Raw genomic sequence first — 24,563 nt, 5'->3', positions numbered from 1 at the left:
AATCATTCTTGGATTAAACTATGTGATACTGAAACAGAGATAAAGGAAACTTCTGAAATTTAGACCAGGTTAAACCTGGTTTTAATTCCACTTTATTCTGCCAGGTTTTTTGGGATTGTCCTATTAAAATATATCAAACAATGATGTAACTATATCATTAAGCTTTGCTTTTGAATTATATATACAAGTGACTAGGAAAAAATGCTTAGCATACTTTACTATGCAGTTTCACATATTTGGTTTGAAAACTTGCTTATATTTAAATACAAGTTTTGGGTGGAAGCAATGAAAAATAAATCAAATAACATGTTGTAACTTAAAAAATAGGTAGAACTGGCCAGTGCCAGTCTTGATATTCAAACCTGTCTCTGAATAATCTAGAATTCCTTTCTCCCCACTTTTTAAAACTCTGTGTCTGTAACATGATATGCATCAATTCTGACAATGAATAAACAGCTATTTTTATTAAATATAACAGGAATACATAATAAAAATTAATGTTGTAGTTTCATATGGTATTTTTTTAACTGTGTCAGATTAAATTGGTAGAATAATGATAAAACAATCAAGTGATTTTGTAAATGTTAAACTGAAGACATCTATAGCAATTCATCAATCAGGGTCAAAATCCATTTCCTTCCAGGATTTAGAGGCATTTCTTTTATATTGTTCAAGTTCCTAAAACAGAAACATAAATACATATTAATGTAATCTCCTCATTATTAAAAGTGGTAAGATAGATACATACATTAGCCACCTAAATGTTTAAAGCATGTACAAACATTTTTCACTGGAGAAAAAAATGTACTATGTATTTTTAAATTTTTAACAGACTTATACTGAAAGTGCTGTAACATTTGGTCTCACAAAGGGAGCAAGATTTAAATTAGTTTGGCCTAGATGCTTTCTAGGGTAGAACGAATTTTGGGTGAGGTCTTTGAAATTCAGTTTGAGAAACCAGGCTCCCTATGAACATACAGAAATGCAGAACTACCTGTGTTTTAAAAACAGAATTCAGAATTACCCAACAGAAACTACTGTTTCACACACACGAAGTCAGGGCCTTTCAAAAAGCAAAATGGATTGGCGATTCCTGATAAGAAACTAGAAGAACAAAGCCTGTTTTTTCTTTTTCTTTAAGCACAGAACTGAAATGAACTGCTGTAAGCTTATACATCGCCAGTGGTGATAACCACTCAGGACCTTAGAAACCCTTCCAGAACACAGGATTGTCCAGTAAGCAGAAATATATTTTAGAGGAATTCAATGCATGTTCAGGAAATCAAAATGCCATATCTATTCAATCAATGGTACTGGGTATTTGTGGAAGTATTATTCATCATTGCATGAGGTTTTTCAGCAAGGGTATTACTAATGACAGACAGTGATGCCATGCTTTGGTTTTTCAATTAGTAGCTTAAAATATTATTTCAGGGGCTACTGTTTAGTAGATTGAAAAGTTAGCATCTGCATGTAAAAATAAAATGCAAACCCAGTGTGGTAATTAAAAATATGCATTGTCTAGATTAGATTATTAAAAACAGAGACCTAAACTGTGAAGCTATAAATAAAGCAAATTAGGTAGGAAAGATGGGGCAGTCTACATTAAGCTATACTTGACATCAGCAGATTATTAGCACAGTAGACAAATGACCTTGTTTCAGTCAAAAGTGCTACTGGGAATTTTGAAGCCTGTAATAAAAGGTTCTAGCAACATTATCAAACAATAATTTAATCTTGTCAATTTTAGGTAGTGATGCATACTGCTGGGAATTATTTCTGAATATTTTTTCAGCAAGAATTAGTTTGGAAAGCCTTACGATTGCTTTTTATTAGTTTAAGAATAAGGAGGCTTCCAATGTATTTGCAGGAAGCTGATAACACTCATGAGTTACTGTTAGACCTAACCAGGTACTGCTTGCAATACAAAAAAAGTCATCCCGTCTTACTTAGATCAGGAAAAGAGGTGAACATAAACCAGTGATCAGTATAAATGTAGCAAAGACCCTCAAAAGTGGGCATGTGTTTTCTATGATTGCTATTATGATGTTAATAAAAACTTAACAGAGTAAGGGAGGTTTCACCATAGATACACAGAACTGACAACAATAACAAAATCCACACCTGGTGGGTTTAGCAGAAGTACTAATTACCGATGCAGAGCACAGAGGGAAGAAGAAAATACAGGGCACAGGGAAAAAGAAATCATAATCTAAAAATTGTATGGAAATAATAAATGGAATTTTCTTTCTCCCAGAAAATAACTTGAGCAGCTTTGTCAGCTGTGAAAATTTTCAGAAAGCACCACAGGTTTATAAGCAGTAAGAGGATTTTTAATTAGCGCATATTGTTCGTGTCGCTTGCAGAATCTGGTTTGACAGTTAAGTGAGTAATTCACAGGTGACTGACACAGAACACATTAGTCTAAATCTAGTAAGTTGCATTATGAAATACAACTGTAGTACTACAAAACTGTTCTGTCTCTAAGCCTCAGTATTTTCACTCCCTCATTATTAATATGAAGTAATTATGATCTTGGAACATACTGAACTGTTGGAAACTTGCCCACAGTTAGGAACAGAAATAATATTGTGGTATTTTAAGAATAATGTGTACCTGACATGCTAAGTAAGTAATTTCAGTTATAACAACTTTGACAAAGGCTACAGGAAGGGGTAAAATTAAGACAATGAAGTTTTACATATGAAGACTATGATGTCTGGAGGTCATGTCTACAGGTGTTGTCTAAATAATTAGCCTTGCAAATTTATCATCTGACTAAACTCTTCCAATAAAGAGGTAGATAATTTAGCAGAATTTATTTTGCTGTAATTTTAGCTAGCTAGAAAGCATTCAGTGTAAAGGCAATACAAAACAATACAGGAATGCAAAGTATAGAAACCACAGCATATATTAAAACTGTACAGCTATTCCCCCACATACAAAACAAAATTAGAGATATTTATTTTGGTGACATCTGGGTAAGACTAAACAATGAGAAGTTAAGTTAAAGAAAAAAGAGGAATTAAAGGGGAGGATTTTAAAAGATTTTTAAAGATTTAAAAAAATAAAAATCTTTAACTGATTCAGTGATTCAGGAGGAAAGATGCTGTCAGGGAAGTACTCTTCCTTAGTTTTAATGTAAAATAGAAACTAAACTAAATCTGCCTAAGTCAGAAGTGTAATGGAAAAATACAGCTTAAAGATCACTCCAGAGACCCTTCTGAAAAAGGGTATCTTCCTGCTCACAAAGTCCTGTACTACAAACATAAGCAGAATTCTGGAATATGCTGTAACTATACAATAAGCTAAGAGATATTCTCACAAAACTGAAAAATATCCTACAAAAGAATATATCTCAAAGTGCTCCAAAATGCTGATGCTCACATTACGCTTCCCTTGTTTTCAGGGTGCCAAGTGTAAAGGGCACAGATCAGATTTACAAAGAATTAACAACTGAAATTAAACGCTTCCCATTATTTTCCCAAGCGTGAATTAACACGCTTCCCATGTGCTCCAAGTGCTTTAAACTTTTAGTGCTGGCAACTTGTCCTAGATGTCTCATCACTGGCATAAAGTGGATTTTATTTTTTTTTAACTGTAGTGCTTCTGTACTTCTGTGTTTTTATAAATTGCTCATCTGTCAAATGGGTAAGATCACACCTAATCTCATAAAGGGACTGGGAAGAAAGACTTAACTGATGTTTGTTACCACACATTCTCAGAGAAAAAAAAATTAATACTTTTGTGTTCATTGAAGTGTCTGAATGGCAGGTTGAGAAATAAGGTACACAAAGAATAAAGATGATGAAAAGAAATACTGAACAATTGAACAGAGACATCAGCAAAACAGTATATGATCATGTAATTAAAGACAATACTGTAATGTCTACAAACAAGAAGGAAAAATTAAGATTGTAGGAAAAGCCTTAATTGTTGCATTTCCTCAGTTCTGAGGGACTGATAGGACTTTCTTTTTCATGCAGTTTCATTCTGAAAGTGCCCTCAACCTGGAACACGGTGAAAATAACTAAGTACTGAAATAAGGATTATAAGTCTTAAGCACCAAACTTCAATAGGAAATTTAATAGCAGTTCGCTAATAATGTTTTTTAAACTGGTTTAAAAAAAAAGAAATTACCTATTTGGACACGCTTTGTGTGAAAATGAGACATTTTTCTTGCCAGATGAGCCAACGTCCTAAGTAACTTTTTTTTCCAAAGTATGAAAAGATGCCACTGCTCTGTTACCCATGATAAGGTGCCTGCCATATTTCTCTGCCCAGTGACACTGGTGTGACAAAGGAGGTGCCTCACACAATATACAACCTTTTATTTTGTTGCATGAGATTGGAATTGTCCCCTGAAGTTCTGCAACATGGTCACAACAGAGAAGCATCTCTCCTTCTGTTGGCCAACACAGTCCCAAACTCAATCAGTCAGCTGCAGATCTGACACCGAGATGACTTCTATTTGTGAATGACATGGTTAAGTAGATCACTCATATTTTACAGGAAATAGGACTAAGCTTCTTGTACTTTATGGCATTAGGCTTCAGTTAAAATGGGCACCAATCCCTAAATTAATACCTTTGTGTTACAAGGACCAGTCAGTGTGAACTTTAGCATTGCATGACACTGAGTTCTTGAGTACCTGACTAGGAGGTTATCCAATTCTTTGAGTTCAAGGTTGGCTTTGTCATTTGCTTCAACCAATGAAGCTGCAGTCAAATGTCCAGATAAAAATGGTTCAAGCACCTATTTTGCATATTAACAATACAAGATGTAGCAGGACAGCTAAAATACAAAAAAAAAAAAAACCTTTGAGAAGAAATCTAAAGTACTAACCTTCCTGGCAGAGAGCATTTCAAAAGGAAAAAAAAACAGACACCCCTTCTGCTATCTCCCTGTCACAGACATTTAGAAGGATCTCCAAGGTGCTCACAGATGCAGGTGTTACATGTGCAGTTCTAATTGGCAAGATTATTTTAAAAGATCTCACTCTTACTCAAGTTACATGTCTACCTAAAATTAAATTAAGGTAGCAGAGAAATGGAGAGAAATGGATGGCAGGTTTGACATCTTGTTTATGCTTTACATGGCCTGTATGATGAGTTAACAGCAAGCCACGCATTAAAGGCCTAATAAATATGCACAATTAATGCTTTTATTGAATCTTGAAAGCCCTGCAAAGAGCACAAAATTCTAGTCATTCCCAGAGAGAATTTGCTACTTGAGAAATAGATCAAAAATGTAAATTCCAAGAAGGTCCCTGGTGCTGTTTTCTCTCTCGCTCAGACCTTAACTCCAGAGAATGAAAAAGCAGTACACAATTGCAACAGCACTGTTTGATTTAAACCTGCTCGTTCTATGTCTGTGGGGTAAGAGCTAGGAAAATAATTTTGAAAGAATATGGTTGAGAAAGAGAGATGTGCTCTCTCTTGAACAAAAGCCCAGTGAGGGAGAGAGACAGCTTCAGAGAGTTTTCCAGAGCAAAAAGGTCTAAGAATAGAGTGGTAGGTCTTGTAGTTAACTGTGAAAATATTATGGAGACAAAATAATCTGGTCTAAAAGATAACACTCTTGTGACAGAGTGCTGATGAGCTGGACTCTTAACTTCAACAGCCAAAAACACAGCAAAAAAACACTTAGCTGACAGCTGGTACATGGGAGCAAGCCAGGCACTTTCTTGTTTCTGTACTTTTTTAAAAAAAAAACGGTTTTCTAATTTTAGACTTGAGAATTTAACCTTTTACTCAGCTACAGACTACAAACCCTAGCTGCAGAGAAACCCTTCGACCAAGGTAACAAAGTTAGAATTGATGTAATTGAACTTTACATTGCCACAGTTATCATTGAGTGGTCCTGACCAAGACTGCAATATCAGTCAGGTATGCTAGTGCTTCACTCAGCTATGTTTTGTTTATGTTGCAATGTTTTGTGATTATTTTGCCTTTAAAGCTTATCTTTGAGATAAGAAAGCAAACTGGTTATCACCTAGAGTCCAAAGTGGCATATTAATTAACCGAAAGTAACCGAGAAAAATTGTAACATGCACTTAATTTTAAAATATACATTGTGATCATATGAAAGTGTCCCATAATTTCATTACCAACAGGCTGCATATTAAACATCTTCATATACTCTATGTCGTGCACAGTAGATCTAATGAGACTCTATAAAGAATGTCAGACTTATGATGCATTTAAAACGTTGCTTTAAAAATAGGATTTTTGTGCTACTTTTCCTATAACTGGGAAATCCAAAACCACCTCAAGAATCACTGCAACTACAGAGTTCTTTTCTTTTAGATGTGTACTGCTATCTTGGTGCATTTCAAACTGAATGAAATTCTTGGAGTTTAAAACATTTGAATAATGTGCAAATAATCTTGTAATAATTGAACTTCATGATAGAGAAGTTTCGGAAATAGCTGCTGATAACAAAAGTAATTTTCTCTTTAATGCTCAAATTACTTGTAGTCCAACTAAAAGAAGCTACACTGGTTTGCAATGCCCTTGAACAGATTAAGATTCTAAAAGCCTGTCTCCTTTGTTTAAAAACAGAAAATTAATGATTTCCTGTATAATTTAATCAACACATGCCAGTATCTTCTTTTGCAAGCCATAAGTATTATCCAAAATAACAAACCTAGTGCTCCATATAGTTATTTTGAGATCTACAGATATACTGCATATGAGATTACATTATAAATTCCAAAAGCAATGTGCTTTACAAATTTTAATGATTTCTAAGACTGCCCTTGATGTAACACAAATTCAGAACTGATGCCTACATTAACAGGATATTGTGCAAGTTCAAAGACTGCAGGGGATTCTTGAAATTGCTTTATTCTTTTACATTATTAATGTATTTCTTTGGATCGGGCAACCACAGGTTTACTACCTTATGCAATCTAACTAAATTCTACAAAAAAGTGATAGCAGTAATAATCTAATCCTTTGCCTTTCTTTTACAAGCGTGCAAAAATCTGCCACAGTATTTTAGGGTTAGTTGAAATTCACTACAGTGCAATTCAATAAAACTGCCTTTCATCTTAAGAGTGGGAGTCTGTAGAAGCAGTTTAGATCTAGATGGGTATGATCCATCATCTTAAAGCACTGTGCGAAAAACCTCCTTTAACCACAGTAACCCACAAAGAAGATAAATGGTGTACAAGTAGCCCACATAGAAGCTGTGAAAGTAAGAGTGGAAAGTTTCTCTAGAATTCTCTGTGTGTGAAACAAATTAATGTATGTGAAACAGAGTTTCCAGAATAAGTTCTTCCTCCAAACAGAAAAAAATACTCAGTTCTTGGATTGATTTTAACAGGCCCACACAGTATTTCTACTCAGGTAATGGGTATTGTCTATAAGGTAATGTTCTGACCTTCACATAGGCTGCCACAGAACTTTTTCATAAAATTAATCCACCATAAATGCAGGGAATGCAGAAACACTTCAAAATTAATAAGGGGGGGAAAAAAAAAAGACCCTTTCCTCAGTAAAGGCCTTTCCTAGAATTGGAATTCAAGGGTGAACCCAAATGACTCTGTGGAATGATTCTGTTCACTCTGTTAAAGATATAATGTACATAGCCTGTAAGCTCCAGTCAGAAATGTAATGATCTCAGTAGCTTTCCAATTTAAACAAAACAGTTTTCAAGGTGGAAGACAAAAATAAAAAGGGAACAGCCCCCATTGTAAACCTTGATACTAGACTTCCTTCCAGTCAATATCCAAATGAGAGAACAGGAGGCAGAAATTAAGACACTACTACCAAGAATGCTTCACAGCTTTGCTTCAATATTATTTTAGTGAAGTAATTCTGGAAGAGACCTAAAGAGAAAATCTGAATTATTCATTTCTAAAGAAACCACAGAGCATTGAGATCTAACAATGCTCTACCTGCTTAATCACAGAAGGATTTGGGTTGGAAGGGACCTTAAAGGTTGTCTAGTTCCAACTCCCCTGCATGGGCAGGGACACCTTCCACTAGACCAGGTTGCTCAGAGCTCCATCCAACCTGGCCTTGAACACTTCCAGGGATGGGGCCTCCACAACTTCTCTGGGCAACCTGTCTCACAACCCTCACAGTGAAGAATTTCCTTATCCTAATGCTGAAGGGCAAGGAGGGGGGCAAGGAAGGTTTGCAAAGAAATGAAATCGAAGGGAAAGGAAGGGCAAGGAGAAGCAGAGGACTGGAGGTACCTGGACAGTGCCACCAGGCAGCAGGAGTAGGAAAAGGGACACAAGCAGCAACATCTGACACTTCGCTCTCTCGACAAGCAACACTAATGTTGGACAGAGGTAACATGCCGAGACAAATTATTTGGAAAGTCAGCCTTGCAAATACTGCCATACAAATCCAGAGTGAGCATTTAATCCTGAAAATTATTCTGTCTGAATGCACTGAAACAATCTGAAATGTCTACCAACACACCAAACTACTGCTAAAGTTCAAGTTATTTAAAGGCAAATGGGGGGCTACACGCATATTCTGCAATTAATTCAGTAATGCTGGTGGTTCTGGAACACCTAACTGAACAACAACTGGAGAACAACTACACACCTGTTTTTTCTGAGCTCTCATGACATCAACTTCATACTCAGCATATTGCAAATCCTGTGCAGGGTCCTTGGTATCCTGCAAATCGCAGAAACTCTAAAAGAAGAAATTATAAAGTAAGTTTTACCTCCTGTTCTTTTAACAGGAAAATGCCACACTGGGTGTCTAATGGAAGTATTTTGCCTTTATAAAAAATATATTAAATCCCTGCATTTATGAAAGAATGTTAAGCTATTTGATAGAGATTAGATAAAATATACTATAGATAATCTCAGATTGGTAAAATGATGTGAAAGCAGTAATGCAGTTAGATCTTAAAAAAAAAGAAAATATTCCTAGTTTGTAGTGATTTATTATTCGCTCCTCAAAATGAAAATTTCTGGCCCATGAATTTGGGTTAAGGTTGCTCTTGCTAGAGCATTTAAAAATCATGACTGGAATTCAGTTCCAGTTACCAGAACTGTTACTTCAATATCTGAAAAATGGATCATTATCTTTTTGTCAAACACCTGAAATTTCATTTACTAACCTTGAAGGAATTATAAGGAATTACATTAATTGAAAATAAGCAAATACACTAAAATAAAAAGAACACTATCAAAGAAGATTTTTTTTAAATGTTGTCCTGCAGATTTCTCTTTACTCGTAACAAATGGAAGGTAGCAGTGAGTCATACAAATGATGGAATAAAATACAGCAAAATTATAATGATTATTAGATGAGGTGATGAAAAAAGAAATTCACAATGCATAAAAACAGCTTTAAATTGTAAAGCATATTTTGGAAGCAAAACAGAAGACTGGGAATCTACTTGGGACATTTTATTGAATTAGACTGATACCTTAGAACACTGACAAGAGCCTGCAAGATAAGAAATGAGTACAGTTCTCCAGCTGTTTCATGGGGAGCTCGGGAGTTGTGGCACAGAGGGACAGGGAAGATTTGCTTATTGCTTTTTAACAGGCCATGCAGACAATCTTCATGTAAAGTAACAGTTCTGTATAGTTTTTGAAAAGTGAAGTTTAGTCTTTATGATATTGGGGCACACTAAACTGAGAACAGCATCTTAGGAATAATTTCTCCTGGTCACAAACCACCTGAAATAATGTGTAGCCTTTGATATGTAGCAGTCAAGTGAGTAAGAAATGGTGAATTCAGACTCCTTCCTTCTCACCAAGAATGGAGACAGTTGCATGGCCCTAACTTCCTTGCCTGCCCAGGTATGCTGTAGGGCAGGAAATACAGTCTAGTAGAGCAGAAGAAAGCAGAAGCCTGTTTTAGCTCGGATCAAATAAAGAAGAATTTTTCTTTCCTAACAACAGCAATTACTTTTATTGAAAAGAAGCATTTGAGGACTTGCCCCTTGGGACCAGAAATTTCTGAAATATGTACAATATCACTACCTAGGTGCCAAAGGATTCTAATTACCTTGCAAATCCAAACACTTCCTATAGCGAAGTGACAGATTTTGACAAGGAATTCTTAACACAGTTGCCTCATGCAAAGACTCACGCCCTAAGAGAGCATGGGTCAGTAGCATGGCTATGGCCAGGAAGAGCTCTCATCTTGGAATGTCACTGTCGTTTTAGGCATTAGGGGATACATCACCTTACCAAATTCCAAAAACCCTGAGTATAGCTTGTCTCTCATTATAATAAAAAGCAATGGTACAGCTTTTGGAAAAAACAGAAGGTTACATCAATACTTCCATTATTATTAAATGTAGGAACGTGTCTGAAGACACAGAAGCTAATAATCAAAACACCACGACACACAAATCTGTATCTTTTAGAAATGTATGAATTAAAGAGGCTGGAAGAAACAGAACTGCAAAGTGACACTGAAATTCCAGTGACTGGACTTGAAGGAAAGCAGCTGTGCAGCATACATGTAAATACATACCTTGGGAGGAAATGTTTTCTCAAACACTTTTTTCCACAGTTCCAGAGGTGTGTTTGCACGCAGCTTTCCAATGTCAGGATCAGAGGCAGGTGGTGGTCCTAAGGATTACAGCACAGCACAAAGTAACACAACTATGTTGTCATAGCACATAGGTAACAACATATATTATCAAACCATTTTTTATAACAATCCATCTAATTTAATATTTTATCTTCTACAGTGAGAAAGTGAAAGAAGTTTGAATAAACACTGATCTCCTACCCTGAAATGGGGTGAGTGGCATTGCATATTATATTTTCTTTCAGATCTAAGCTTGTTAGTGCTTTACTATTTGAAGTAGTCCCAATACTTTATTAACTACCTAACAAAACTGCACAAGTAATTAACAATAAGATACATACTGAATCATAATTTTAAATTTTCTAAGCCATTATTTTCAATAAGCTGTTAAAACCGATGCTGTCGTGCTATAATTTAACTTCATTTTTTATTTGATTACATTTTTTTTCTCAAAGACAATTAAGAAAAAACACAATAAACAGGAAATGTCCTAACCTATTTGGCTCAAGGAATCCAGGCCTGCTGGTATAAACAGAGGTTTGCTGTGATCCACTGATGCAGACCTGCTAAACAGAACAAAGAAAACATATCAAGTGAGCATTTAGCAGTCAATAAAAAGCCAAGACTAGACTCTCACTGGGCTTTGCACACAAATACATTTAAATAAAAATCTGCTCAGTTCTAGTGGTGACCATAATTTCTAATCCATCAGTTTTAGGATCAAAATCAAGGACTTTTCAGTCTTAGGCAGCTGAGACACAGAAGTTAAAGTCCATAAACAAGAATATTACAGAGAACATATTTAAGAAGAAAAGTTTTGGTGATTAAAATATTTTTTACTTGTAGACTCTGGGCAAGACAGCTGATAATTGGACAATAATTATGTTACCTTTTATCATAGCCAAAGGCCAAGTGATTAATAAGAACACGAGCTTTCATCAGGAGAGCCTCAGATTTACTGGTAAACTAAACGTATCAGAAAAAAACCACAACAAAACACATTATGATTTTCCATCATTATTACATTATGTCATCTACATAGAGGATTTCAGATACAGCCTGCCTAATTTCTGACCTCAACAAATTTAGTAGGTGTGCTGAATTTACTAGAATAAAACTCTCACCCTCCCTTTCCAAAATGAGTGTTTGTCACTGAATATATAGATCAAGAAAGATTAGATGAAAAATAGCATAATTAAAGAATAAATTTTAAAATATTGTTTCACAGCTTTAGACGTATGCACATTAAGGACACAATTTTTTGCCCAGGACTAATGAGTTACTAATATTTTAAACTACATTAAAAATTATCCAGAATACCATAAACAACTAGAAATGTGATTAATAATTACACTTGTTCACACATAAAAGCAGCTTGTTAGTGGCAGAACTGGTACAAATTTATCAGAAAGCAGCTCCCAGAATATCTTCTCAAAAAGCATGCTTATTCCTATCTAAGGGCTTTTGTATCCTAACAAATTCACATCTTTGAGAAAGAAGTCAGATTTCTACTCTGGGAAATGAAGTTTATCCCGCTCATTTCAACAGAAATCAGGATTTAGTAGACAAGGAGTTTTAGGCTCCTCCTACTTCTTAATTTTTAATTATAATAATGCTTAAATACTTTTTTAAAATAATAAAAAAGAATTGATCAAGACAGTTAACAGTTAGCAAAAGATCAATTCAGGTGTCAAAGTACAAAAGCTGTACAATTTTACATGGATGCAAAAGGATGTGCTGTGATTACAATATAAAGCAAACATAAGGTGTTTGGTAATCAAAATAAGCCACTATTAGTATTAATTATTACTTAAATAAGGGTTGATGCAATTAGATCTATCTTCTGATGTAGAGAAAGCCAAAGAGGCAGCTTTTTTGGATGTGAACCTGAGCATGCATGTTTCTGCCTTTACTCGGGAGGTGATCTGCCAAGCTCAAATCAACCTATCTACCCACATAAATACTTAATTGTCCTCATGGTTGGCAGTTCCTACTCATTACTGTTAAAAAATCACTGCCTTCATTCTTCAACACTGTAAGTGTGATAATCTGGTATGCTTAAACTGCTGTGAAAATGAGCCCTTGGATGCAAATTTTTCTATCTGCTGAAGCCAGGTCACTGGACATAATTCATGCTTCTACCAGAAAGGCCAGTTCTCTAATTCTAAGATGATCACTTTTCCCCGTCCTCCTTTCTTGTAACAAAAAACTACTGCCAGACATGCAGTAAACTCAATATGGGAACTGATCTGGCTAACAGATAATTATTTTTATTTAGTTTGCTAATACTGGGAATCGTGTAGTTTGTTTGTTCACAAGGCATATTCATCCATCCCCTGTCAGTGCCTGTCACCTGTTTGACAGATTATCTTATTAAGAAAGCTACTGTAAAACCAAATAAATCCCATTTCCTCTAGTTTTACATTTCTATTTTTTTAAATGTTGTTTTGCAACATAAATGTTGCTCATTTTCTCTATCCTTAGTTAGAAAGTGAGTATACATACCACTAATGATGCTCCATAATAATGTGAAATAAATCGAAGTGTCTTGCTTATTATTTTCCTCATTTCAGAGTCAAACTCCTGAAAAAGTTGATATTGGAACATGTATGTAAGAAAGAAAAAGCAAAATATTACAGCTAGAAGTTTTCATTTTTTGTATAAACTGCAATGCACTTAGGCTACAATATACGAGGCTTTCAGCTGTCAGCATAATTACATCTTAAGACAGAATCAGTAACAGCCTACTCTGAAAAGAAATGTCACAATTTCCCTTTGTCTCTTTTTTACAGAGGAAGCCTAATTCAGGCAATATGTTAGTCCAGAAAAAGTTCCTTAATCAGGACTGTATATTCCATTTCCAATGACTTGGTTTCTTTATGTTTAAATTTTTTAGAAGTAGAACTAATGTCTACTAGAAAAATAAGGTTGTGAAAATATTTAATTTTCAGTAAATCTTTGGGTATATGCTCTCTAACTTCTAATACCTGCAAGATTTGAAAGGTGCATAGAAACACCTTTTCAACAATGTTCCTTCAGTAGAAACTCACACAGATGGCCTTCCCTGGCTAAAGTGGGTGAAAACCTGATCCCAGTGAAGCCTGCAGGCATCTGTGCATAGACCCCAATGGAAACAGGCTGTTATTCTGTGCTTATTACATGAGAGACACTGAGTTTTAAAGAGGTCATGGCTCAGCATAAAGCCTCAGTATGAAAGAAGGAACAGTACTTCATTAATAAAGAATTAAGCAACTCAAAGAGTCAGCCAAATACCCATGCAGTATGTAGTCAGAGAAACACAGGCTGCCAGCACAGCAGCTAAAAATCAAACATACTGTTCCAGTTTCTCATTATCAAGTGCTGCTTGACAATTGAGTTTGCATTTGTTTGGATTTTTAATATCCTGGGAGAGAGGCCAGCTGTACTATGACATTTCTTTCCTCTCTCCCCTAAAATATGCAGTTAACCACTTGTCTCTAAAAACTTAAGTACTAAAAAAAAGTTTCAGACTGAAATGATAGCTTACTGTTTGTGCTGCCACAACTACCAAAAAAATCTGACCAGCTGACTTAAAAGATGCCCCTCTTTCACTGCCATGAACTTACAGCCACTCTCAGAAGGGACACATTTTTCTCATTATAAAAGAAAGTCATCAACCTGATGGTTTTTTGCTCCCCATTTTGGTCTGCAGCAACTTGTATCTCAACATTTCCCAAGTACATCTCAAAAATCATCATTTTTTGAGTGCTTTGTGAAGCAGTGGCAGCCTTCCATAATGCTGTTAGATGGAAAGATTTTTTTTGTGGAAGAAGGCTGACCGGCCTTGTAGTTTTTTTTACTAATATTTGGTTTATTCAATTATTACGATTATTTTACCAAGATTTTAGTATATAGAAACTCTACCAGGAATCTTCCAGTTATTAAAAAAAAAAAAAGTATTACTTACATGAAAAACATCATATTTGCTTCCAATTATCACCAAAGGTATTGGAAAAGGGTCAACTAACTCATAATCCTATTAAACAGATAGATGGCAGTTAAGCAGTGTAAACAAACTGTCCAAGATTGTCCAAGTTAGAACAACTGAAAGGGGTAAAATTAATTCACAGAGGACAAGGTCTATTTTTTCAAAACCTGAAGTAGATGAATAAACTTTATTGCAATATCCATACCGTATTCTCCAGTTTTCTTGTTTTCTTCATAAATGGTCAGGAAATAATCCCCAAAACACTTACTGGCATAAAAGGGTTCTTACACTATAATACTTTGGCTCCAACATTAGATGGTAAGGGAAGAGAGGAAAAACTCCACATATTCACAAAACAACTGCCAGACTAGAGAAAGGCTGGAGAGCAGCCCTGAGAAGGACTTGGGGATGGTAGTAGAGGAGAAGCTTGACATGAGCCACCAGTGTGTGCTCACAGCCCAGAGGGCCAACTGCATCCCGGGCTGCATCAAAAGAAGTGTGGCCAGCAGGGCCAGGGAGATGATTCTGCCCCTCTACTCTGCTCAGGTGAGAGCCCACCTGGAGTACTGTGTACAGTCCTGGTGCCCGCAGCACAGGAAAGACATGGAGCTGTTGGAGAGGGTCCAGAGAAGGGCCACCAAGATGATCAAAGGGCTGGAGCACCTCTGCTATGAAGACAGACTGAGAGAGTTGGGGCTGTTCAGCCTGGAGAAGAGAAGGCTCTGGGGAGACCTTATAACAGCCTTCCAGTACCTGAAGGGGCTACAGGAAAGCTGGGGAGGGGCTTTTCATCAGACAGGGCAGTGATAGGACAACGGGTAATGGTTTTAAACTGAAAGAGGGCAGATTTAGGTTAGACATGAAGAAGAAATTCTTCACCATGAGGGTAGTAAGGCACTGGACTAGGTTGCCCAGGGAGGTTTGGAAGCCCCCTTCCTGGGGGGAATATAGAACTGAAAAGAAATTAGTTTTAGTTTCCTAACTAATAAAAATTTAATTCAGGGTAACATCAGAAGCAATAAAACTGGCCTACTGAATCCTATTAATCTTTTGACTATGGAATTAAATGTGCACTACGTAGGTGCATCCAGCTTTTTTAAACAAGGTTTGGAGTTGATGTATTTATGCTTTATAAGAATATTCAATAATTTTTATCTAGGCCAATAGAATGTATCTAATCCTTAAAAAAGCCCTCAAGAACCTTACCAATTCCTGTTTATCATAAAAATATGTTTAGCTGTAAAAAGGCAAATAAAAATCTGCATAAACTGTCATTTACTTTGACTATAAAAGACAGTATTTCCTCCCACAAAATTGACATAATTTTTTCTTGAACAACGATGAAAGTTTGAAGAGAACTGAGGAGTAATGTAACATTTTGTTTGCATCTTTTCTGGTTTTGATAACGAAGGCTGAATAGAAATTCTAGTTTAGAAGGTATAATTGTGTTCCCTAAATGGCAAGTATAACAAGTCTTCTTAACAATTAATGGCATTATTCTTTTTACTTATAGAAAAAAGCTTGCAGTTTTCTGAAATGCAAGCCCCTATATGTAAGCTTGACACTGTGATGATGATTTATTGCCAAGTCTGCTTGCAGGCATTTTCTTTTTGTGAATTACCTTCTTGAAAAGTAAAACCCAAAATCATAATCCAGCAGATCTCATACCCGATACTCTGAATCTAAAGAGTGCTACATATGTTGCTTTCTCAAAAAATACAAGTTACTTTAAAAATGTCGAGCTATATAAGCATTTGCTGTATTGCAGAATTTTATAGACGTTCCAGTAACTAGAGTTACGTGCCAAGTCTCTGAATTGTTGAATACTTATTTATGCATTATATACACACAACATTTGCAGAGGTTTAATGCACAATGACTTTTCATTTCTATTGCGCATAATCTAGTTTAGCTTTTCCACAGATTTAGTTAGCAATTATGTTTAAAGGACTGATGTTAACATTTCTGAAACTTTATAATTTAATTAGTTGTCAGATTATCAAAAGGCATTGAGTTTGTGATAGACATTTAAATAAATGCAAAGTATATAGTCATGTTGATGGCTGTTATAACTATATTCTTTGCTTAAATTTGTACCTTCAGCTAGTCTCTTGCTAGATGACTTTTGTACATTCTAGTTTTCATCTTCATTTTAAAAAGATGAGGGGGGGAAAAAAGCAAACTGCTACTCTAAAACTATTTCTTTTGATTAGTGTAACATGCCATAACAATCACATTAGATATCTAACAAAAAGATATAAGAAACCTTCTTTCCTTGTTTCTGCTCTTATTGAATTTTTATTAAATTGCTATAATTTTCCAGTGAACAGGTTCATCTACATCAAATGGATTTTCAGTCATGCATAAAAATCTAAAAGAGTTGTTTATGATTTTCAAAAGCATTATCTTTAACTGTATAAAGGCCTGTGACATCTGGAGAAAATATTAGAAGAACTTACTGGATGATCCTTCTGCAGATTGTTTCGCATCCTGTGTTTCATTTCAGTAGCTACTTTAGGATTTGTCTTTTCTAATTTGGTCAAAATTTTGTTCACATGGTTCCTGGTGACCTGCAGAAGTTTCTCCATAGTAGTCCAGAGTTCATTAGGTTTGGATAAATCCAATACAAGAACTACAGAAAATGACCTATCAAGAAGGTATGATTTGATCAGATTCTTAGCACATAAGACAAGTAACATTTTAATCAACAACCATACCTGTAGTACAAATGGTGACAGCAACAATTGTGAAAATACAAATGCAAAGACAGAAATAAATGTGACAACAAAGGGCTCTTTTAAGGATATGCTGAGCTCTGAAGAAACCTTTCCTCTGTCTTTTGTTCAGAACTATTACTTTGGCAACTTTCTATCAGAGGTTTTGGGGATTGTATGTATCAAACTTTCTTTCTGAAGACAGTAAATTATGCAAATATCTTAAGCCCATATAGCTCCTTCCTTTCTGTATGACTGGGCATCTCATAATTCCAGAATCCCCAGTGAAGCAATGTTAGCAAATGGTGAGGATCTTTCCTAACCATTAGTGTTCTATACTTCCATTATGCTTTTGTAATAAAAAAAATGGTTAAGGGAAATATTCTGTGCTGTAGACTGTGCTAATTAGATTGAACCTCAAATGAGCATATGAGAAAGTCTTCTGAAAGATGAACAGAAGTCAAAATACTCAAGACATAGTTAGCAATTACCAGGCTTTCAAAGGCAGAATCTCTCCTCCTAATACTCCATTAAAGTGCAACTGTAAAGAAGAACATGAAAAATGTAGCCATTTGGATGCATGCAATCATTCTTTCATATTCCATCCTGACTTGAAAAAGGAGATTCCAGAACAGAGTGGTATTAGAAAAACTAGAAAGCAAAGTCGATGTCCAATTTCACTTGAAAATGCTATGGGGAAAAAAAAATCTGCTAAAAAGTCTTTGTGAAACTAGATTCAGTTTGTGGAGCTTTAAAAAAAGGGAATTGCTTAACACAGATAAGAAAACCAGAGAAAAGTACTTAAACTTAAGTTGAAATGGTAGAATTTTTCAGTAGTATGTTAAATATTGCTTTATGGACACGAGAGGTCTTAGAGAACAATGTTGCTATCCTATCAAAGAATCTTAATGTCATCCACGTGAGAAGATTCCTTATCAGTAAAAAGGGAAGACAAGACCAATGGAGGGAGGTGGTGCTCATGTAAGTTCAATGAGGCAATAATTGAAAAATTATAGTTGATTTTTTGCCCTAAGCTCTTCTAGAAACAAAAATCCTTCCATGCCAGAAGTGTTGTGTTTCTTGTTTTACTTGTGTATTAGTCTCTCAATGGCATTATCTGAGTAGCCCCAACAGTAGCAAATCACCTGATAAAAATAATATTCTTTTTCTCTTCCCCACAAAATTTAAAGCTTGCTACCAAAGAAACAAACCAATGGATCAAAATACAAAATTTATCTTTCCATCCTTTCCTCTCTTTCCACTTACAACTCCATCTTCCCTAACCAGAACTTTAAATGTATCCCCCATCACCTTCTAATTTATTCCTCAAACTCTTCATGCACTTCTTCTTCCCATACTATTCCATCACTTTTATGGATTTTTCTCAGTACTTTATCTTAATTCTCTCTAAATTCCTATTTCCTTTTGTCTTCAAATAATTTCAGTAGTTTTAGTCCCTCTCAAAAACATCCACTCTCTTGCACGATCTTCACATCAGATGGTCACTTCAAAAAAAATCCAGAGATTTTTTTCTCAACTTTTTTTGTCTTGTTTTTCACCCTAAAATACTGCCCCTCACAGAGAAAGCTTCTATTTTTGCATACAGAAATAGGAAGCCAGATTTTATTTTTTTTGCCCCAAAGTTGCTTTTTCTGCTCTTTCAATGAGCATAAAGACACTACTACTCTTTTTTGTATTTCCTGTTCGACTTAAGGCCAACCCATTTCCTGCATGTTATTGCTTTTTTTGATCAGAGCTAGATAAGAACTTGGCTTATTAAGAGAGAACCACCCAAGAAAGTTCAGAGAATTAGTGGTATTACCATGATTTTTTGAAAAATTCATAAATGTCCTCTCTTACGTTTTGAAGGGGTTTACCACAACAAAAGGTCTAAAGATTTACTTATGTTTGAGGGAAAGCTGAAATTAACTTTGGAATTGTAATATTAATCACTTACCTTACATTGTTGCTAGTGATTGGTATTCGAATCAGTTCCAGTAATGAGGTTCCACCACCTAGTTCCCAAAAATGAGCTACATCTTTAGGCTGTAAAAGAGTTAGAAATGTCTGCTTCCATGCAACACCAAGAAAAGAGCTTCATCTGATAAACTGGCTTTTCATGCAAGTCACTCATAACATTTCAATAGTATTTTCTAAAAAAACAAACCCAACACCCTTCCCCCCATATTAAAGAAATCCCATACAACACTTAGGAAAGACTCCTGGCATGCCTGTGACTGACCTGATAAATGACTACAGTAAAATAGTCAGGAAGCAGCATGATTAATGATAAACATTAAAAAATCAGGTTATTTTCCCTTTCTTTTTGTTTATGGCAGTTCAAGACTAATGCTTTTTGAGAAGTCTGCAACTGGAAAAGTAATGAATCTTCACCTCTGAATTTAGTTTCTGGGAAAAGTTTTGAGTGATTTTTATCTTTCAGACAGAGTCAGATTTTCCACTCCCTGATTCAGTAATAGAAACAGCAATTACCTGCAGCAATAATTATTGCTGCTGTGCAGTGTTGTGCTGTAACAGGAATGGGTTTGGTATTTCTGTTAACATAATCTGCACCACAAAATTTAGAGATATGGACACATAACCCAAAAATTTAGTTATGCTTTAACACCCTCGGAGTTGATTGCTTCTGTCATAAAACTGATTTTAAAGTATCTTCATTGGTTTGTACTCATTTTGCGTTCTAAAGACAAAGTTAAAGGCATGCACCCTGTATTACAATGGGAAAATAAAAGTACTGGAACATGACAAACAAGGTAGTTTTAATAGATGAATCTTACTGCTTTGTGTTGTACTTTGCTCTCTGAACTAGTCTTGTTTCAGTGAGAGGGAAAAGCATACTACAGATTAAAATACAAAATTAAGCTAGCTAATTCAAATAAAATTATATTTTAAAACCCTTTTTATTTCACAAACAAGAAGCTAGAAACTCTTAAGATTCTTATACATTAAAATATACACACATCTATTATTTTATGTGTGTGTATATGTATCTCTCTTGTAAACTATACTTTCTGTATACTCACTGTATTGTGTCTCTTTGCCCTTCTTCCAAAAGTATATTCCAGGGCTAATGTTGGCTTTGGACTCTCTTCCCTAGGTAAGGAAAAATAACTTTATTTTGTCAAGATCTTCTAAATAAAGAAAGTTAATTCTACAGCTACTAAATTATATTTATCTATCAGTTCAGCATTAGGCTGAGAAACAGCAGTACAGAGAGGACACTTTTAAGACAACAGGTCTCAGTTGCTAAAGACAGGGGAATTAACAGCACCTGTGTGAAGAGATGGCCATTTAAGCTCTCTAATTCTGGAGAAGGACTGAAGGAGTCAAATGACAGATAGTAATGAAAGTGACCAACTGGTCACAGGAGACAACATTTGTATACATATATTATGAATTATCACACAATAAACTATTTATGTAAAATTCTAATCTGTGGTTGAAAACTTCTCTTAAAAATTTAACACATACCTCTCCAGACACCTCAGCATAATAGTGGTCTTTCCCTGGAAATTAAAAACAAAGAACAACCCTACTGTACTGTCATTAAAGCATAAAAGTTGTATTGCTAAAAGAAACTCACTCATTTAACATTCCAATAATAAAGTACCGGAAAAGCATAAACTCATATAATTGTCTGTAGCCTTATAGTGGAAGCTTCACTGCCAGCTTTCTGTCAGAATCAAGTTACACTATCATTATTATAATTACAAACTAATAGAGATGATAAACACAGTACTAGGAATAGTGTGCTTAAAATTAGACATTAGTGATCAACCTGACCAACTTTCTTGAACCGTTTAATAGCATTAAATTAATAACACATGTATGTATTGTTTGGTTTCCACTGGAACAAATTATCTCTGATGAGATGGAAGTAAAAAGAATGCTTAAAATGCATACAGAAAAATGTCTTTATGCTGTTGAAATTCAAACACTGAGTTCCATGCCACACTGAAGGGGCTAGCACTTCTACAGTCTATTCCTGTGTCCCTTCCTATCTCAAATATCAGTGAATTTCAGGTAAATCTGAAAAGTAACTGTATTTTCTCTGAAAAGGTATTTTACAAATTGCTGATAAAGAAGTTGCACGTATACCAATCCTTCTAAAATAAAAACTGTATTCTAAAAAAAATATTATTCACTTGGTCAAAAAGACCACCTCTTTATTTACTTTACAAGTAAATGCTAACAGAAAAAAATATATGAAAATCCTAATAGCCAAACTTAGGGGACAATGCATTAAAACAATGCCCAGCAGGTGGAACAATGAGTTTGCAATTACTGATAAGGCACGTTCAAACAGGCCAGGCATAATACAGACACAATTCAAAGCAGGATGTCAAGGCTTCTGTCTACAACAAAACTGGTATCGATGCCCTCTAATTGGTTTGTTACCAGTTAAACCTTTACAAGGGAAAATTTGTCATGTCAAACAATTAAAGAGTAGAACTATTTCTAGCAGTTACTTTTACAAAAATTAATTAAGCCAAATGTCAAAGAGTTAGCACATCATCAATAACAATGGTTGAAGTTTGGACTCTCCAAACCATAAACTTGAGCTTTTGAATTGTAAACATGTCTAACTGGTCCACACTCAGTGGAATGCCCACTCTCAGGCAGGATCAGAACATGACATATTTTGCCTTTAGAAGAATTAAGCAGACCTTAATATCTGAAAATGAGATACTTTCCCTGACACAAACTATGTTTGAAAAGCACAGAATCATACAGTAGTATTATCATATAGTTACCCCGTTTTTGTTTCCCATAAATAATACTGATTTTTCCAAAGCTTCCACATGCTTGCCATTGTCATCAGGGTTTTCTCTCTTCTCTACTTCAGCTACAGCAAGATCCCATAAAGTATCACTAGTTGGAAAAACAATGTAAGAGTGTCGTAACAGAAAAAAAGAATGGAGCCTAGACCATAAATCCCGAAAATATAAAAATGAATAAATGAAGGATATTGCATTATTATTGTTATTATTTCCTCACACCACATGCCCTCTGCTTGACAAAGTACTTCTAAGAAAAAACAGGTTAAGCCCAACTCCCCAGGGAACCCCAGCAGTGAGTGATTCGTGGCACACGCTGAGGAAACACCAGCTGAGTGGCGGGACGCTCTGGGCAGGTCTGAGCGCCGTTCAGAGCTGTTCTCTCGAAGCAGGCTTCCCACCGCACCCTCCGGGAGCGGGGGGCGCTCCCGGACCCCGGCAGCGCAGGAGCCGGTCACGGATCGGGGGGGGCTCAGCGTCCCGAAGAAGCTGCCGCTCAGGGCAACGAAGGCTTCTTCGCAGCCTCCCCGCCTGCGGGACGAGGCAGGCTGGGCCAGGCCTCCCCCTTTGCGGCGGGGTCCCCCCGAGGAGCAGCGGCCCCTCGCACCCAGGGCCCGGCACGTCCCCGCCCTGCCCGCGGCCCCGCCGGCTTTCAGGGCCGACACCCAAACGCTCCCCTCTACACCCCCTCCCTCCCTCCCTCCGCCTGTCCTCCGGGCCGCCCTCCCCAGCCGCCGGCTCCTCCCCACACGGCGGCGGGGACCACCCGAGCCCCCTCCCGCGGAGCGGGGCTCCCCTCACCCAGCCCGGGACATGGCTGCCCGCGGCCCGGCCTGCCCGCCCGTCGCCTGGGGAACCGCGCAGGGCGCGCTGGGAGGCGTAGTTCCGCGGGGAGGGGACAGAGGCCTCCCCCCCGGCGGGGCCCTGCGGGGCCCGCTCCCGCTTCCCCGCCCCGCAGCGGCGGCCTGGGCCCCGGCGGCGCTCGTTCCTCCGCCTCCGCCTGGGCGCCGGCAGCCGCGGCTCCCCGTAGGTAGGCGGCAGCAGTGCGGCGGGCGGGAGCCTGCCTGCCGGGGGCCCGGCGGGCCTGAGGTGAGCGGCGGCCCGTGGGGGTTCCGCCGAGGTTCCCGTCCCCTCCCCGGGAGCGTTCGGGGGCTGCTGGAGTGAGAGGGGCCGGTGCGGGGGCTCCTGGAGTCGCTGGGCCCTCGGGGGACCTCGACTGTGGCCCTCGTGAGGTGTCGAAAGACTGAACCCGTGGGAAAGCCAGGGGTGAACAAACAAGTAATGAGCGGCGGGAGTCAATTCTTAATGGGACCTCAGCCTTGGGCTTCTCATAGATGCACTGTCCCAAACATGGCTTTGTAATTGCGGAGGGAGCAAAACAAGACCTGAGCTAGTTCCTGCCACCTAATAACTGCTGTGTGAGAGCATACGTGTAGTTATTTTGTCGTTACTGGGGCATACAAATAAACTATTATAAAAAAAAGATGCCAGACAAAGGCATCTTAGAAAATATATATTTTTAGAAATAATATACATCTTAATATGTATCTTTAGAAACAATCTAAAGGCTAGATTATTTCAAACTCTGTCAGTCAAAGATCAAAGATCTTTTTAGGTTTAGACTAGAAACTAGGATTTAAAGGGCGCAGCATAACCCACCCTATGAAAGGGATATAGGATGTAGGTGAACCCAAAAAGACAAGTCAAAAGTGTCCAGCTTTGGGGAAGTAACCCAAAATCCAGGACAATTACAACTAACCACCTGCTGCTGGGTAGCTGCTTTGTGTCTTCAGAGACTAGAAACAGGAAAACCTGAGTGAAATCCTCTCTTGCCTGTCTGATCAAGATAAGGAAAGTGGCCTCATTCATAATGATTAACTCAAAATTAATTTTAACTGTTCCTTCCCCAAAGATTTACATAGCCTTCTACAGACCCTAATACTTGTTAAAAAAGAGGTTCTTCTAAGTATCACTAGTATAATTGGTTTCAGTTCCAGAAGCCTTCAGATGGTTGTTTCCCCATCTTTATTTACTTCCAGGATTTTACATGCATCTTCTGAAGTATTTGCTAGCCCCCTATAGAAACCATGGTGTTGCTAATTAAAATCCAGAAAGAAACTTAATTGTGTAGAGTTATACTGTCATGCTGATGCCTAAGTGCATCAGCACTCTAAATGCATTTCTTTCATCAGTTTCAACAGAACATTTCTGGTATCTTGGTATATGAAGCCAGTGCTGATCTGTAATCAGCAGTCAGAGGTGGTGAAAACCCCAGACAAAGCTGCTAATGCTCTGCCAAGGAAAGCAAAATTAAGGTAAGGAATTGCTCCTGGCACTAGGATTTAGGCACATATTACTGTGAAAGCAAAAATAGAATTCTAAAAAGCAAAGTATTTTTACAATGATGGAGAGGTGTCCAATCTGGAAATGAAATTAGAGTTGTCAGTATTTTAAATTTAATCTTGCTCAGTTTTATTTCCTTTTCCCAAAGAAACTATAATTTTTTTTTTCTTCTTCCTAATTCATTACTACTGAGTTAATAATCACCTTAGTTAAA

The 24,563-nt window shown here is 37.0% G+C and overlaps 1 protein-coding gene across 4 annotated transcripts; it reads right to left on the bottom strand.

Annotated features, from left to right (window-relative positions):
* Window positions 1-436: 436 nt before the first annotated feature.
* Window positions 437-23,206, bottom strand: DYNC2LI1 (dynein cytoplasmic 2 light intermediate chain 1). 4 transcript variants are annotated; one of them, XM_051615616.1, is made up of 13 exons: window positions 22,808-23,206; window positions 21,983-22,100; window positions 20,700-20,734; window positions 20,252-20,321; window positions 19,165-19,253; window positions 16,953-17,139; window positions 14,473-14,541; window positions 13,032-13,109; window positions 11,416-11,492; window positions 11,022-11,089; window positions 10,467-10,564; window positions 8,568-8,660; window positions 437-678 (listed from the first exon to the last, which is right to left on the bottom strand). In XM_051615616.1, the coding sequence occupies exons 1-13, from the start codon at window positions 22,819-22,821 to the stop codon at window positions 613-615; spliced, it is 1,062 nt and encodes a 353-aa protein (XP_051471576.1). In that variant the 5' UTR covers window positions 22,822-23,206; the 3' UTR covers window positions 437-612. The 4 variants fall into 4 exon arrangements, with proteins under 4 accessions (XP_051471576.1, XP_051471575.1, XP_051471577.1 ...); XM_051615615.1 differs by having other exon boundaries at window positions 11,022-11,092; window positions 22,808-22,888; XM_051615617.1 differs by lacking the exon at window positions 8,568-8,660 and having other exon boundaries at window positions 11,022-11,092.
* Between the last annotated feature and the right edge of the window lie 1,357 nt (window positions 23,207-24,563).

Source organism: Apus apus, chromosome 3 (assembly GCF_020740795.1).
Source record: "Apus apus isolate bApuApu2 chromosome 3, bApuApu2.pri.cur, whole genome shotgun sequence".
NCBI classification, from domain to species: Eukaryota; Metazoa; Chordata; class Aves; order Apodiformes; family Apodidae; genus Apus; species Apus apus.
Note: the sequence above shows the minus strand (reverse complement) of the source record. Positions and strands in the feature narration are given on the sequence as shown.